Raw genomic sequence first — 17,828 nt, forward strand, 5'->3', positions numbered from 1 at the left:
CTCTTATGGTTTCTCCCAGGCACTCGTCTTCAAAGTGAATTCAGGGCAGGAACTAACTGTGTTTTGTGGTAACGGGGAAGAGAATTACAGATTCATGTTTGTACTGCATGAATTGTCGTGCTAGTCAACTTCTTGGATACATTTCTAACCAAGTATTAAAGGCCTAGTGGGATAGCCCACATTTACCAATTCCAGTCTCAGAGAAACGATATGATGATTGCCAGGCCTTGATTAAAGATGCTGTGGTTTCATTTTGAAAGAGATTTACGCTCAAATTTCTGAATTTTCCTTGCACCCCCTTACACATGTCCTGGTATTGTTCATTGTGCTTCTGGGAAAAAGTCTGTCCTTTCCTCCAAGGGGTCAGTAGAAACAGACTGAGTGAGTGCAGAATGTGGTTTAAGAGAGTAAATGGCATTTTAATCTTTATAGGAGTGATCTTTGAATGTTAATGCAGTGGTAAGACAAAGCAGCAAAGTAGCTAGGAGCAGGGCTTTGAAGTTCAACCACAGCGGACTTCATTCCAGTCTTGCTGCTTAGGAGCTGACAAAGTCAGTCGACTTCTTTGCACTTCAGAGTCCTCATCTGTAAAATGGGGATAGTGATATCTGCCAACAGAATTAAAAGGGAATGGAATTACTTAACCAAAGAAAAGATTAATAGTAGCTATCAATTAATTGTTATTGTCTAATATAGTATACTCTATTAAAATATATATATTCTATAGTACATAATACAGGACATAATATAATTTTACCGTATTTTTACATCGTATGGATTTTGTGCTTGAACTGATACGGACATGTATAGAAGAGAAAATAATGACATTAACTCAAGGACCATCAGCATGTACAGTCTCCAAAAAAGGAACTATGTATCCCTAGGTGGTGTAAATGGTGTGTCTGATCACCGATAATTCTGAAAGAGAAGCCATTCCTCCATTTGGGGCTCTAGGTGTTACCTCTTGCATGACCATATGTATTTTCCTGGGGCCCTCACCTTCCTCCAGTGGCTCTTTCCCTGTGACTTTCACATTTAATACAGCGTGTCATAAAGCATGCCTGATCCCACAGTCCATGTTTGACTCTCTTTCTTGCTGAGGTTCTTTCAGTCTATAACCAGCTCAGATTTGTATCAAAAGCAGCCTTTTCCTGGAAATAGACACAGAATCATTTCACTGGTGTGTGTAAATTAGAGATTCATAGGTTCTGGGTCCTCAGTGACCTGTTCAAGGAAAAAGAGGACTGACTTATTCTGTTTTGTTTGTTTGTTTTTAATAAGGACATTAAAGAGTAATCTAGCGCTTAACTACCACTGTCACTTTCTAGTAGAAAGGGCATCAAAAAATATCCTAATCCCAAATCGAGGGAGGAAAAAAAAACCTCAGAATGAAATACAGTCTTTACCAAAATGGGAAACTACCCTTCTTCTATGTCTATATACACTGTCTGTGTTTTGTTCACTTCATCTCTGACCAGAGAAAGTTTGGTCAAGACTGGCCAGCCCTCCTGTGAGCCAGAGCATTTGAAAACCACTGGTGTCCCTACATCCGGATTTCCTGGATTATGAAGAAGAGGATGATGCTCATATTCTCATAGATTTTTTTATATATATGTTCTGCTTTGTAACTTACCTTAAATTTGTTAACTATTGTCATTGGAAAATACTACAGAAACCACTTTTAGTGGAATGTATAACATATATATATATATATATATATATATATATATATATATATATATACATATTTTAAAAGTTAATCAAACTCCTACATAACCTTCACTCAAATGAAGACATGGACTCTTTCCGCCCTCCAGAAGCCCCACCCCCTGCCATTTATCTCTATGTCACCCAACCTCTTCCCTTCCTACAGAGTTAAACTGCATTTTAGCTATTATTAAATAATTTTTCATTATTTCCCCACCTGTACCAGCTGTATATATAGCCCTTAAGAAATGTGGTTTACTTTGTCTGGTTTTGAATTTACATAAATGGAATCACAGTATATGCCTTTTTTGTTTCTTGCCTTTTTCTCTAAATATGTCATGCTTTTTCTTTCTTTTTTTTATTTTTATTTTTTGTTTTTTTGCACTGATCAGAGTGATGTACTTTGCACTTTGTTTCTGTTTTGCTAGTGGCTTGCCTAGGATTGCATCATTGATACCTAGCAAAGACTAAAGCTAATCAAATCCTTTATCGTCTTCCAAAATATTACCTTAGTATATTTTTATTTATTTTTTAACGTCTATTTATTTTTGAGAGAGAGAGACAGAGGGAGAGAAAGACAGATCATGAACATGGGAGGGACAGAGAGAGGGAGACAAAGAATTGCAGGTAGGCTCCATGCAGTCAGAGCAGAGCCCCACAGGAGGCTTGAACCATGAACTGTTGAGATCCTGACTTGAGCTCAAGGTGGGGCTCAAACTCATGAATGGTGAGATCATGACCTGAGCCAAAATCAAGAGTTGGATGATTCATGGACTGAGCCAACCAGGTGCCCCTAGCTTAGAATATTTTAACACACCTATCCTCTTCTCAACACATATGCTATTGTTGTCTGGTATTTTAATTCTTTATTTTGTTTTGTTTTGTTTTTTTAACACCACCAGATATTATTATTTTTATAGAGTCAATGTTGGTTTATATTTGCCCAATATTTGCCATGTTCCTTGCCATTTACTTCTTCCTTCATCTTCCACCTTCCTTCTAGGATAACCCTATATTCTGAGAAATCCCTGTAGAAAGGGTCTTGTAATAACAACCTGTCGCAGTGTTTGCTTGTTTCAAATGTTCCTATTTCTCCCTCATTCTGGTAATATATATATTCTCTCTGGATATAGAGTTTTGATTTGGTAGTTATTTTCTTTTAGCACATAAAGTTGTTATTCCAACCTTTTCTGTCATCTATTATTGTGATCAAGAAGTTACCTTAGTCTAACTGCAGCTATCTGGCTATTCATGATATTTTTATTATTACCTTTGTTTTTCCACAGTTTTATTCTTCCTGTATGGATTGTTGAGCCTCTTGAAGTTGTTTTTAAGTATCATTAGTATATTTTAGAAAATTATCAGCTATTATTTTCAAGTGAAGCTTTCTAAAAATATTTTCTCTTATATTTTTCTATGCCTCTAGTTAAACCTACATTTAGAGGCTTCCTACTCTATTTTCTACATTTTACATTCTATTTTTAATCTTTTTGTCTTTCTGAACTGCATTTCAAACCACTTCCTTTGATTTATTTTCTGATTCTTTAATCCAATCACCTTTTTTTGATAAACATCTTTATTTCAATTATTATAATTTTTATTTCTAGAGAAAGCTTTTTTGTTTACTATGTCATTTGTTACAGTTGTCATCTGCAGATATTTTTCAGGCTCCCTTTTATTTTGTTAAAATTAAAAGGCATGGTTGTTTTATATGTCTTGTGATTTAACATCTGAAGTCTGCATCAGTCTGTTTCTGCTGCTTCTCATTCCGTTGCTGTTTCCTTGTGTGTCTGGTTATTTTTGACTGTGTGCTAATCATTTAGTCCTGGGATAAATGTGTCCTGCTCCAGAATATTTTGCATTTTTCTCAAAGGGTCTGGGACCTCCCAGTGATTGATTAGCTCAATCTAAGTTAACAGTTTAAAACTCAAAATTTGTACACATAATAGGAGAGTTACAACTATGCTACTTCTCAGGGACAGAATTATTTTTCATTCTTCCTTTTTTTTTTTTTAATTCTGTCACATTGCTCATCTACAAAGACAGTTTTCTTTATAATCCCTTAAATTGGAGAAAGGGAACAAATTTAATATTGTTTCTCCTTTATTCTTTCATAAGACCGCAGGCAGCACCTTTTCCATTATTCTGTGGAGTCAATTGACCAAAGGTCAAATGTACAGTATAAGCAAATGCCCTCAGGCAAAGAGCAGTTATGTTGATCTGATGTTCAGCTTGCCTCTCTGTGTTCAGATTCCCATTTTCCAAAAATAATTACCCTAGCAGTTTACCACTATCTTATCAACCTTTCAATTTTTTAAAGGTGATTTTAAACAGAAATATTTTATCCAGCATTTTTCATTGTTTTCAGTGGAAAGTTGATCTAAATAGCTTAGTTTCTCATTTACAATCTACCTCACTTTCACTTAAATATGCATTTGGTTAATCAAGTTTGTGCTATTTATATAAGCCTGGTAGGAAAAGACTTCATAAGAATATGTATTGAAATCCTACAATGAACAGCTTGCTCATTAGGGCTACATATAAGGCATAGAGATATAATCAAGATATAGTCTTTGCTTTATAGCATCTCTGCCAAAAAATAGGGTGAGATGAAATAAGAAACATAAAAGAGTTTTTCTGAGATTTAAAGGAGGGAGAGCTCACATCTGTGAAAGATTTGAATTGGGCCTTGAAGGATGGTTATAATTTCAATATGTGGAAATTTGTGGGCAGGGAATTCCAGGGAATTAAAAAATATGAACGATGACATGAAACTGAGAATCGTCAAGGTCTGTGTGCTAAAAAGAGAAATGAGATTTTGGTTTTCTTGTTTGTTTGTTTGTTTTGTTTTGTTGTTTTTATTTTTGTTGGAAAAAAAGGATTAAGAACCATACCAAGGGCTGGGGATTTGCTACAGGGGCACATCTCTAAGAAGGTGTGTCAGTGTTTTCCAGATACCTTCACCCTAGAATAACAGATCTTTTAATAAACACATACTGAACAGAAGTATGATCCAAGTGTTATGTGTCTTAAAAGGACAAGGTCTATCACGGAAAAAGGCAAGAGAAGTTCATTCTTCTAGGATCATAGCTTCATCCCATTTAGTCCAAGAGAAAAAAAAAATTGCCTCAAAAGACATCTTTATTATTTGCTTTATCTGTTTAAAGAAGTCCCAAAGAAACAAGAACTGTCAGTTTGATTTATCCTCTGAGGACTGGACTCACACCCCTTGCATGTTTCGGTACACTTATCTATTTTAGAGTCACTGAAGTATTTCAGTCAGTTCCAGCACTTCAAGTACAATTTGCCACCTAGGTACCTGCTGTGCTTTGTGATTTAAGAGCTTCTGCTTGATATGGACTGGAACCTGACTCTAGCCATGGAATGTGACAAATACATATTCCTGGCTAAATATACATATATATATGATAGACTGCCTCATGAGGAAAAAAAAGCTTTCTAATATAGAGCACAAATTCATTTATTTATTCTACAAAGAATTAACAACTCCTAACAGGTATCACACAACGTGTTTTTAAACCCTAGAGATATCAGATGAGTAATACATGATTGCTGCACTTAAGGTGCTTATAGTCTGATAGAGGAGACAGAAATTGTATGTAGGTTTATTACAATAAAACATAACTAAAATGGTAAAAATATTTAAAAACCATGGTGGGGAACCATAGGTCTAGCTATAGATAATCCTTGCTCAGGGAAATGCTTCTTCCAAGTAATGCTCAGCCTATATATCTCTCCACTGTTCATTCTACAAAATCACTGAGAATCCTTGATGTTTAAGCCACTATGCTAGGTGTTATGAAACATACAAAAATGAATCAGAATCAGATCTTTCCCTTGAGGATCTAGAAACAAATAGAAAGTATGCCCATAAATCGAGTAATTGTAGTAAAAAAATGGACATGGATAGTTGCTCAAAAATAGCATGAATAGAGGCATGAGTTAATTTTATAGTAACTCAGAAAAGAGAGATTGCTTCCAACTGGAAAAGATTCTAAATATATCTGTCAAGGAAGTGAGAGTTGGGCATGTTTTTGAAGGATGAATAGGATTTTGAGGCAAAATGGGGTGAAAAGGACACTTTCTGTGGAAATAAGGGAGTAACCAATGATAAAATATAGGAAATTAATTCCTGTACTGATTATACAGATATGTGTTGATCTTTCGCCTTGCCCCATGCACTGCATGCTAGTCATTGTTCTTGAAAATGATTCCGGGAGGTTCCCTGAGGCCTAGGGTGGACGTGCCTTAGACGAGACTATTTTGTGTTTCTTCTATGAGTTTCCAGGATGCACTACCAGTGGAAGAATTGCCTCAAAATAAGTTGAGGAACAGCACTGTGGAACAGCAGCACTCAGTTTCATTAGAAAGTCCATGTAAAACCAGCTCATGAAAGATCTTGAACAGGATTGTGAAAAGAGATAATTTCATTCTGTAAGCACTCTGGAGCCCTTTGTAACCAATACTAACTGTCCTTATATTAAGACAGATTCAGTTTTCACAGATAGGCTTAAGGAATTAAGATATATTTTTTCCTGCTTTAAATTTTTTTTAATGTTTATTTATTTATTTATTTTGGGGGTGGGCGGGTAGTGGTAGAGACAGAGGGAGAGAGAGAATCCCAAGTAGGTTCCACTCTCAGCGTGGAGCCGGGCACAGGGCTTGATCCCAGGACCATGAGATCATGACCTGAGCTGAAATCAAGAGCTGAATGCTTAACCAACTGAGCCACGCAGGTGCCCCTATTATTTTTCTACTTTTAACACAAAGAAGATAGGACTTATTAAATTATCTGAGAGACACGTTCTAAAACTCTGGTGCAATAGATGAGAGCCATAAGGCCTGTGCTTTTACTGACAAAGAAAATGGCAAAATGGCTAAGTTGTCATCGGTGGGGCCCAATGCATTTATTTAGTGAATCACAGGACATCTTCTCACTCAGAAAACACTTTAAAACCTCATATGTCTTGAACTTTTAATAGATGATAATCTCTAAAGAAGTCCTAGTGTAAAGAAAGCAAGTAGGGCAATTCACCTAAGGAAAACTACGTATATCCTTCCCAAGAACATGGGTGTATCAGCACAGCAGTGAGCACCAGTAGAAAACCTGGACTTATTTTCCTGTGACTCCAGAATATATGTTGGTGTCATACCTACTAAAATAAACACACCGTGGAAAGTTTGTTTCTGATTTAAGAAATTTCTCCTGTCTCCACATCCATCAAAATTTGGACCAAGTGGACCTTACTCTCATCAGTCAGCTGTTTCTGTTATATTTATCACACAATGCTCACAAATCCTAGTTAACATAAACCTAGTCTGACATAAATTCAGAAGCATTATGAACATCTTAGGCCATAGTTCTCCCCTAAAACTGTATGGTTTCGAAGCCAGTATGTTCAATATGGCGCCTACATGTTCATTGCATAGGTAACTTTAAAAAATTTTTTTTCTCTATACACTGTACTGATAACTTTTATTTAGAGGCAAACATTGGCATATTTCACTTTTAATGACAGAAAACTTTTCCAAGGCACTTAATAAACTATTAACTTTTTAAAACCACCCATTCAGCCATAACCTTGAAAGCAAAAAAAGAGCATTATAAAAGGCCTCATTAAAATAATTTGTTTACTTTTTTTAATATTGTTTACTTCCAATGCAAATAATGAACACAAGCATTAATTAAATAATGCAATACATCTAATGCTCATTCACTGTAGTATGGCTTTAATAACAAAATGGACTTATTTATTGGAGTAAAATGGTGTGATTTAGCAAAAAGATGAAAATAGTTCCAATCAGAAAGCTATTCATGAATTATTGAGTATTCTGTGCAAAATGAATATGGAATTATTTTATCTTTGTGAAGTGAGCGTTGAGCCCTTATTCAGTCCCCTGCTCAAAAAGATCATAAACATTGGAGGGACAAACAGTAGATCTACCAAACTTGGCCTAACGAATGCATTTTAAGTTTCTGTTTAATATTTTAATTCTCAGAATTACAGTGCTCTGGCAAAGATAGCATGGTTATTATTGGGGCAATTTGTAGTACAGCCACAGACTGCACTATCAAATGGCCTCATCATACCTTTAAAAATTAGAACAAAAATAATAGTCTGAAATCTGGAGGATGATGGGTGGAGATGGAGAGAAAGAAAGAAAAAGAAAGAAATTGAATTCTAGTGTTTTATTAGCATAAACATTATAAGGAAAAAAATGAAATCAAGTGATCGATATTACTATAAATGAAGCCATGTTCTCTGGTTATAATTCTCTCAAGATTTAGCCATTAACCACAATAAATTCTGTATCTTACATAATTTTTAATAACCACAAAAATCTATGAAATTGATAGGATGCTTTATAAATGGATAATAGCTTACTATCCAATAAACCTCACCTTAGGCTCTCTCAGAAAACTATTTTAATTATGAAGTTTGACTCTCTGTGGTTTATCATTTTGGTCAATGCAATACATCTGATTTAGAGTTTGCATTCCTCCAACATAAAATGGACTTGTAGTCCACAGTGCACTTTGAAATAAACTGAATATATGTATTTAGTCTTTCTTAACAGTTCACTACTGAGTTGAAATGCTCTGGGAAGCAGTATACTATATCAGGTAGAATAAGTCAGACCACCTGGACTGGGAATCCCAGGTTCACATTTTATTTGTTACTATAATCCTTGGATATTTCAACTGTAGTATGAGGTTAACAAGAGTCCTTATCTCATACAGTTATTGTGAGATTATGTGAGAAAAGTGATACAACTTGCTGGGCACATAGCAATGATAAATATTAATTATATTTATTATTATTGTTGTTATTATTACTATGTGGAGGAATCGAGTATAGCAGTTAAGAGAAGAGTCTCCAGAACCTGATAGAATAGGATTCAGATGCCCTAATTGTCACTTAAAGGCAGTGTATTTACAATCCTCATCTTAATTTTTCTTAATATCAAGACTTCAGTTAGGGAAACACTTCCTGCTATCCAAATCCAATCTAAAATCTCTGCAGAACCTCATTTCTTACTCCTACCAAACAGGAAACAGTCTGAAACAGGTATTCTGGTCAGCTTTCTGCTACATGGTGCCTCCCTCATTTTCTGTTTTTGCCAACTCTTAGTGGCAGATGAGGGAAAGGTAGAGAGAATATGAGAAGGTCCCCATGCTTCTTAAAGCCGTAAGCCCAGAAGTGCCTCACATCAGTCTTGCTCACATCCCAGTGATGAGAGTGGGTAATGTGGCCACATGTTGGTGCAAAGGGGGCTGGAAATAAAACGGTGTTTTCTGGCTGGTAAGCTGCTTCTCTGTGACAACTCAAGACTCCAGCACACATTCTGGTGTAGCACTATCCCTCTCTGCCACAAGGATCAATGATCTTAGCCCTTATTCTATAGGGAAGAAAGTCCAAATTAAGTGTCCAACCTTTATTTGGGAGGCGTGAATCCAGGGCATAGGCGGTGTGGCAAAAAAGGAAGTGAGGCAGGAAATGACGGGGAAGAGTAGAGGAGCTGTGTCACCCAATGGCTGCTACTCTCCCGTGAACCTCAAACAGACTCAAGAGAATCACTGGGCAGCTGTACCACTTGACTTAGAAAGAAGCTGCTGTTAGGTAGGCTCTCTGGAGAAAGCACGACACAGTCCGTGGGAGGAAAGATGGGAGCTAGGAGAAGGAATTTATCTGCTATGTTTCATTCCATTTCCTGCTTCCCCAAGTTCACCACCCAGAGTCTTCAATATCTGCATCATATGAACCCTGGCTGTACCCTTGGATGGCTTCTCAGAATGCCAGGTCCTATTCTGTATAAAGTGGCATTTTATCTAAATTTGGAAGTGGATGAGGAGCCAAAAGCCTGTCGCACTCTGGAAGCCAGGAGGGAGGGCCTCACATTCCAAGATGACTGGTCATCCTCAGGAAGTGGGACCAAATGGGTTCAAACATGGCTAGTCATACGTAGAGACAGCTAAGGTAGACTGACTGGATGAGGGTCTGGATAAGGACTCTGAGGGAGCATCTGAGGCACCACAAATGTGCCCCAGCTAGTCACCTTGCAGAGGCAAATAGTTTTTTATATAATGTAAATGTAACACAGTATCAGCATACAACAAAGGTAGACTAAACAGAGACTATTGTATTTACTCTGGCAAGATTTTGATTTAGAACTAAATGCAATATCTGTTCATTTCTTGAAAAAGAGAGAATACTCTCTCCTCAAAAAACAAACAAAACAAACACATAGCATTCTAGCGCCCAAAGTCACCAACAAAGGTTGCTTTTCTGAAAATCTGGTTTGATTTGGTCTTGTATATACTGAGAAATTTCACTGTAGAAACAATTTCAGTTATTATTAACATCATTTATATTCATATACATAAAACTCACATCTTACAATCAAAGTATTGTCTTCTATGTTGACAGCAGCCATACTTTAGACATTAATAAGATCAGGTATCCATTCAGCACTCTTTCCTAAATCATTTTGTCCAAATGAGAATTTATAAGTGAGTTTTATCCTCCTCCATGAATGATTTTCCAGAATCAAAACCAGTTATGTGATAAAACTTAATTCCTCTAAACAGATTTTGTGTTTCATGTTTCAAACTGATAAGGACAATCTGAGTCTATATTCTAGAATAGCAATTAATCCAAAATAAAAAATGGTAGCTAATAACCTATTTCATAAACTCTGAGCTTTGCCTTTTTTTTTTTTTGTAACCTCATCTAGTAATAAGGATGGGATAATCAGAGGTCCAGTGATTTGTTGCTTACACACATGCCCAATCTTCCTCACGGAAAGTGCCATCAAGCAAAAGAGCATCTGGCCTTTGATATTTTCTTAATGTGCATTAAAAGGCCCCAAATTTCCCATAAAAAGTGGAAAATTTAATCCCAAAGGTTTAATCTAAGAGAGAAAGACAGGGAGAATAACCTGTCAGCTCTTACTAGGGAATAGTAAAGTTGGGCTAAAAGAATAATAAAAATCAGAAGTGGACGAGACCCAGGATCAATTTTTAATGATTTCACATTGCCCCAACAAAGAGGCTTTTATATTTTATTGTCCAGAAGCAGTAACTTTTAAATAATTCTCTTTAAATATTTTAAAATCAGTCATTTATATTTTAAGTTTACCCCAGAAGAGATATGATAAGTACACTCTTAAATTTAAATCTAAATTTAGTTAATTTTTAAAAAGTATATTTTTATAATGATGTACAATATGATCCATTGGCATCATGTAGTTCATTAACAGACTTTTTCTTGTGTTTTATAGCTGTAGAATCAGAAATATGTTTTCTATTAAAGGATTCTTTAATTTCAGGCTTCTTGAATAAAATCTTGATTGTCTTCCAAGTAAATTCGACAACTTTTCTGAAAAACTTATTCTGATGTTTAACAATGTTTAAATACTGAAAATGTTTCCTGCTAATAAAGCTTAGGCCCTAGCATTGTTCTTCAAGCCTAGGTCTTTCTGCTTTAGCTTTGTAAAAATGGACTACTGGGCACGATCATTTTTATATAGTCCTCTATCAACCGATCTTAGTTTTGTCTTCTTGAAGCTGATATATTTATTTACTTAAATTTTACTCGAGTCACTTTAACTTCTGAATTGACCCCTAATTCTATCATTTGCTTTGATTGTGCCATAATGTCTTTTTCTATTAAAGACATGATATGAATGGGAATGCTGTGCTTTGATTTTGTAAACTATTAGCTTATACTTTGTAAACTACCTCATTTTGTAATGCAGTATCCTGAGATATATTATTTATTTTTATTTATTAATGCTTTGAAATGTTCACCATAATTCTCAATTGGATAACAAAGAATGGTAACAAAGTATGTTTTAGAATAGGAGAAATAATGGGAGTGACAGACTGGGCTTACAGAGCTGAAGGGGGACCTCATGGAGATTATTTTGGAGTTACATCATCAAAATGAGCAGGAGTGGAACAAATGGCAGACAAGGAGAGTGGATTGAAGGGAGAGAAATGTGTTCCAGATGAAAGGGTGCAATACAATGTATAGAGTTGTGAAAGCAGGGTGCATATTGGAACTGCCATGGATTTAGCATAGCTGGTTATAGAAGAATGGGGGAATGCATAGAACTCAGAAGGATGGTTGGGAAATGATGAAAAGGAGCCTGTATATCCTACTGAGGGATTTGTACATTATCCTACAGATAATACGTTTCCCAGAAAAAAAAAACCCATGGTGAAATTTGTGTTTTAGAAAAGAAAAAAAATTAGTCAAAATGTAGAAAATGAAATGAAATGGTTTTGTCTGGTCCCAGAGGAAACACTGAGAGAATTCACATGAAAGAAAATATGAGCTCAAATGAGGCTGTGGTCATGAGATGGCAGAAGAGGGAGCTAGTTCTGGAATTCAGGCTCTCTACTGTTTGGTTGTAAGTGGTAAAGGAAAGGGGAGAATTAAGAAAGTAGGGAAGGTGTAGTGGATAAAAGGATGATTAACCAAGACAAGCAGTAGAGAAAAGAGAGCAAATCTGAGAAGACAATGATTTCACTGTCTGTGCTACATTCTAGTGGTAAGTCAGTTAGAAAATGCAGTTCTGGTACATAAGAGGGAGCTGGAGGCCAGAGGAAAAACTGAGGAGTCAACATGTCATAAGTGGTGGATCAGACCAGAGGCAAGACCAAAACCCACTGGAAGCATGTGAAGTATAGGCAATAATGAAGGCCTAGAACAGTAAACCAGATATTAGTGACACTTAAGAGGTGGGAAGAGGAAGAGAAGTCAGTGAAAGAAACAGAAGGAAGAATATAAAACGTGAAATAAAGATTTAGAGTGAAAATGTCTCCATAGCCAAGGGACAGAGGTTTTTAAGGAAAAGGAGCTGAATCTAACAGTACAGAGTTCAAATAGAATGTTGATGAGAGAGAAGGCATCAGATTGTTTTTGTTGACCTGCATGGTTAAAATGTTTTAGATTAGTTAAGGAAAGGAGTAGAAGACTTCAGTGGGTTGAGAAGAGAATGGAACGTGAGCAAGCAGAGAATGTGACTGTAGAAAGCTCAAGAATCCTGGCAACAATGGAAAGGAAATAGGTGGGATTGAGAATTAGCAAGGTTGTGGGCTTGATGCTTATATATGTTTATATGTATTTTTAGACAGAAGTGATTTGTGTGTGGCTATGGGTAAAGATAAATATACTTGAGAGAGGGAGATAAATGTAGAAGGGAGACGACTCAGAAAATGAGGAACAGCATTGGATGAAATTAGGAACCAGAGAGGAAAAGCCCTGGGCTGAAGAATGAGCATCTCTTCCTCTAAGGCAGAAAGGGACATGCTTTGTGAGTGGATCATGCACTGTCTGGAAATGACAGGCCAAGAGATTTTGATGCTCATAGATACCACTGTCATGACAGGCATGGGAGTTCATGAGACAGGTGGACCAGAATCACAGGCTCAGATCCAGATTTCCAGGAGCCAGAACAGAATATGGGAACTGATAACACTGACAAGGAAGAGATAGGAAATGTTACTTCTTATTTTTGGATCTAGAAACAGTGTCATGTGACCTAGTAGGGGGAAAGGCTAGGTATGGAAGGGAGGTAATGTACTGTGTTGTGATCAAGAACTTGGGACTTGGAGGACAGAGGACAGTGAATTCCTATCTCCTCTCAGGCACTTATTAAGTGTGTGAACTTATGTAAGGCACTTAACCACTTCCTGCTTGAGTTTTTTCACATGTAAATAGAAGGCAATGGTAATAACTGCACAAGACTATTATAAGGAATAAATGAGAAACTGATACAAAGCTTTCAGAGGGTACAATATACAGGAATTAAAGTTTATGTTTGTGTGTTTGTTCATTTTGATTACACAGACTAAGAAAGTGGGAAGAATTGTGAATGTTCTAGCTCAAGGGCTGTACGATCTCTGAGAATTAGGAGAATGCCACTTGATGGACCACTGGAAAGGGGTGAAGCTTTGGGAGAGTGGTGTGAGGTAGAATAGAAAGTGACCAGGAGCACATAAAAAGTTCGCTAAGTGTTGATGACATTGGTCTTGGCAATGATTTCATGGTTATGTTAAGTGTCCTTATATGTATATGTATAATTGTACATATATATGTGTGTGTGCGCGTGCGTGTGTGTGTGTGAATATATATATATATATATATATATATATATATATATATATATATATATATATATATATATATATATATATATATATTTGCTAAGTGGAGTTAAAAGCCCAGCTGTAGAAAGTGGCCATTATTTGTAATATTAGTACATTGAGTAGTCAAAAGTTATTTCTCCAGAATTAGATTAGAGGATATGAGGAAATTGCTAGAAGGAAAAGTGGATGAGAGAGTGGAGTGTGGGAGTGGATCATTGCATGGGGGAGAGCAAGACAGCAAGAGATGGGGGGGGTGGACACAAAAGTGACTGCTGAGTTGGGAACATAGGCCTGTTTGTGAGAGGAAGGGAAACCAGGAAGAGCTGGAAGGATGCACAAAATGTCTGCTGATTCCAGTCATGTCAAAAACAGACATAACAGGGTGGGAGTAATGAAAACCCAGAACGTGGGGTTTGTTAGATGAAAAGCAGAATGAAGACTGCTGAAATGGAGAGGAGTTAAAGCAGTGGGCTCGTGAAGAATGCAAGAGATGGGGTGGGTAAGGGCAAGGTGAAGGCCAGGGTCCTGGGAGGTGACTAAATGATCGGGAGAGTTTGGATTGAGATAAAGCCAAGCCAGTGTCCAAGCCGTGGGATTTAGTGTATGATGCTGATGAGGACAGGTAGAGGTGGCAGACCTGCCTGGCGAGAACTCTGGGAAAGCTTAGAATGCTTTTTCCCCATAGAGAGAAAGTCTACAGAAAATTATGTAGAGTCTAAGGCTGGCATGGGATTCTTAAAGGAGGATTCAATATCTTCTTTATCTCTGGAGTCCCAGAGTCCAACACAGTGGCTATCACATTGACATACAATAAGCATGCAGTTATTGTCTATCGTAGGATTCTGTGAAATACTGGGTTCAATCTACATGAGTCCATTAAGCTGTTTTCACTTTTCCAGATCCAAGCAAAGACTCCTTAACTATTAAACCAAATATAAATCTTAATTGTTATAACATGGGGAATTTTTAGATGCCCAAACCTTCCTTCCAAAGCACAAAAGCTAGTTGCATTCTTGTGTTTTCCTTTCATTTATGAATTCAGCAAATATTCATTGAACAACAATTCTGTGCCAGGCACTGTTCCATACATCAGGAAAAATAGTGGAAGAAAAGGCAAACCAGGCCCCAGCTCAAGGAGCTTAATTTTAGTGGAAGAAAAACAGACAGCATATAAAAATATAAATGTTAATTTCAGTTAGGAAGAAGGCTGTGTTGAAAATTAAAACAAGTAGTGAGATAGAGAATAAGCTAGAACACAGCTCTCTTTTATGTAAGACAGTCAGAGAAGGCCTCTGACAAGGTGACATTTATCTGGGACCTGATGGATAAGAAGGAGTCAGCCATGTGAAGATTGGGAGGTATTCCAGGTAAACAGGTGGTGTAAAGGCCCAATGGGAAGATCAAGTTTAACAGAGAAGGACAGAAACAAGATCAATTATGTCCACACTAGACTCTAATAAGAATGTCATATCTTTTCCCAAAAAGTTACATGTTTTAACATGAATGTGATCACAGTGTAATTTCAATTTTCAAGGACTACATAGTGGTTAGGAGCAGACTCTGGAGTGACGCTGTCCTCATTTAATCCTGCTCTTCCTTTTCTACCTGTGTTACCTTGGAAAAGTATACCTCAATATTCTAGTATATTATTACCTGTAACATGGTGATAATAATGGTACCTACCTCATACAGTTGTTATAAGAATTAAGTGAATTGATAGTTGTAAAACATTGGGACCTAAAAAATGCTTTTTCCTTAAAATAATTCCATCTTTTTTCTGTGACTATATTATATGAGAAAGATAATCTCTTTTGTTACATATTCTTAAAGGCTATTTCTGTTGATTCTGAGTATCCCATAATCATTCTAAGTATCTCATACTCAACTGAGTATCTGATACTCAATTCTGAGTATCCTTGTAGAAGAAGCCGGTTGTTTTAATTTTTCTACATCATAAATCACATGACAATGAACATTGTTATCATGCCACGATAGTGATCACCTGGGTGGCAGATTATGGGTGAACCTGTAAAATTCTTTCACTGACTGAAGCATCTATCTGTAAGAGGCATCCACATCTGGATTGGCTTCTCATGAGATTACTACCAAGTAACAGAGAAAAGTTATGCTATCAATTGCTGCCTTGCAGCTGAATTTATCCTGAAAATCATGCTTGGCTTGTACAGTATTTCCCCTTCAAAAGTTTTATAGAGTTGCCAAGAAAAAAAATCTCACGATTTACTATGAACACCCCTGCTCCCATATTACTGGCTCTTCTGAAAAATAGTCTATTTCTATTAAACTGATAGAAGTGGACGCACTGGCTATGAGGCAACAATTGTGAACAGATTTCTTGTAGCATCTTTGCCATTCTTCCATAATTTCATGTTTTAAAGTAAAGTTCGTACTGTTAAAATATTCTCTAAAAATATTATAAGCCTTCTATACTAAACTTTTAAACTATTCTATGGAAAATTGTTTGAGAAAAGTACTGAGTTTATAGAGAAAACTAGAGTAACTCAGAGCATCTGAATATAGTTGGGGTCTTTGAAATGTGGCATTACTTTCTTTAAAAATAATAAAGAAATTTTCCAAACAAGTAAGCTTTTGTTTAATATATTGAATTCTGCAAATTTAAAGTTAATAATAAATATGATACACTTAATTCAAATTAAAATATGCAGAGACAAATGTAGACGATATCCCTGTTAATTGATTGTTATCAATTACTGAAGCTTTTAGGTAACCTCCACATTGTATTATGCAAAAGGAAGCATATGCTATGATCTATTTGGTCTAAATTAAGTTTATTAAATACAAATATCCATCTACTAACATGTATAGTCTTAAAAGTCTGAAGAATGAGCCTCTAAAAGGCACACAGTTGGCACCTACTAAATATTTATTAATTTGGGTTTTTTTCATCTTTATGGAGATATATAAATGACAACATTATGTAAGTTTAAGGTGTACTTACTGAGTGATGGCTTGATATATGTATATATTATGAAATGATTACCACATTGAGGTTAGTTTACACATCTGTTATGTCACATAGTTAGCTCTGTGTGTGTGTGTGTGCATGGAGAACATTTAAAATCTACTCTCTTAACAACTGTCAATTATACAGTACAGTGTTAACTTATCATAGTATGCAATTGAGAACTTACTCATCTTATAATTAAAAGTTTGTACCTTTAACCAACCATTTCCCCATTTCCTCAGCCCCTGGTAACCACTCTCTGTTTTAGGAGTTTTACTTTTTTAGATTCTACATATAAGTGAGATCATGTAGTATCTGTCTTCTTCTCTCTGACTTACTTCACTTAGCTTAACACCCTTATGGTTCATCCATGTTGTCACATAGAGCAATATTTCCTTCCTTATTATGGCTGAATAGTTTTTCTATTGTGGATCGATATTTATATCTGTGTCTATATCTGCGTCCACATGTCATTTTCTTCATCCATTCATCTGTCAACAGACTCTTAGGTTGTTGCCATGTCTTGGCTGTTGCAAATAATGCGGCAATGATCATGACTGGGTAGATGTCTCTTTGAAACTTAAAAAAAAAGAAAGGCTTTATATTGTAAATATGTATAGCTGCTAACTCAATAAACTTTTATTTTTCCTGACATGCATCACCAATGATGTATGCTTTTTATTCTTATGTCAATTTTGTTTATAGAAAACTGGGCACAAACCAGAAAGTGTGGATTTGTGTGGAGCACATATTGAATGGGCCAAGGAAAAATCAAGCAGAAAGAATGTCTTTCAGGTAAGAATGTTGCATTTATTAAATTTATTCCTATTCCTTCTAAATCTGAGCTCTCGACATGATACTTCCTTGTTGTGATGTTTTTATGTGCATCAACTAGTTGTTTGAAGGTCATTATGAAAAACTGATTTCTCTTCCTTCTTGAATTTTAGTTTTGTTGCTTTT

The 17,828-nt window shown here is 36.1% G+C and overlaps 1 protein-coding gene across 2 annotated transcripts in view; it reads left to right on the forward strand.

Moving 5' to 3' along the window:
• Positions 1-17,828, forward strand: part of ARHGAP15 (Rho GTPase activating protein 15) — a 609,505-nt gene that overhangs the window by 100,515 nt on the left and 491,162 nt on the right. For both annotated transcript variants that reach the window (XM_042948667.1, XM_042948666.1), the window contains one exon: positions 17,574-17,663. In XM_042948667.1, the coding sequence (XP_042804601.1) occupies positions 17,574-17,663 (90 nt within the window). The remainder of the gene's footprint in view (positions 1-17,573; positions 17,664-17,828) is intronic.

The sequence above is a fragment of the Panthera leo genome, chromosome C1, assembly GCF_018350215.1.
Source record: "Panthera leo isolate Ple1 chromosome C1, P.leo_Ple1_pat1.1, whole genome shotgun sequence".
Lineage (NCBI taxonomy): Eukaryota > Metazoa > Chordata > Mammalia > Carnivora > Felidae > Panthera > Panthera leo.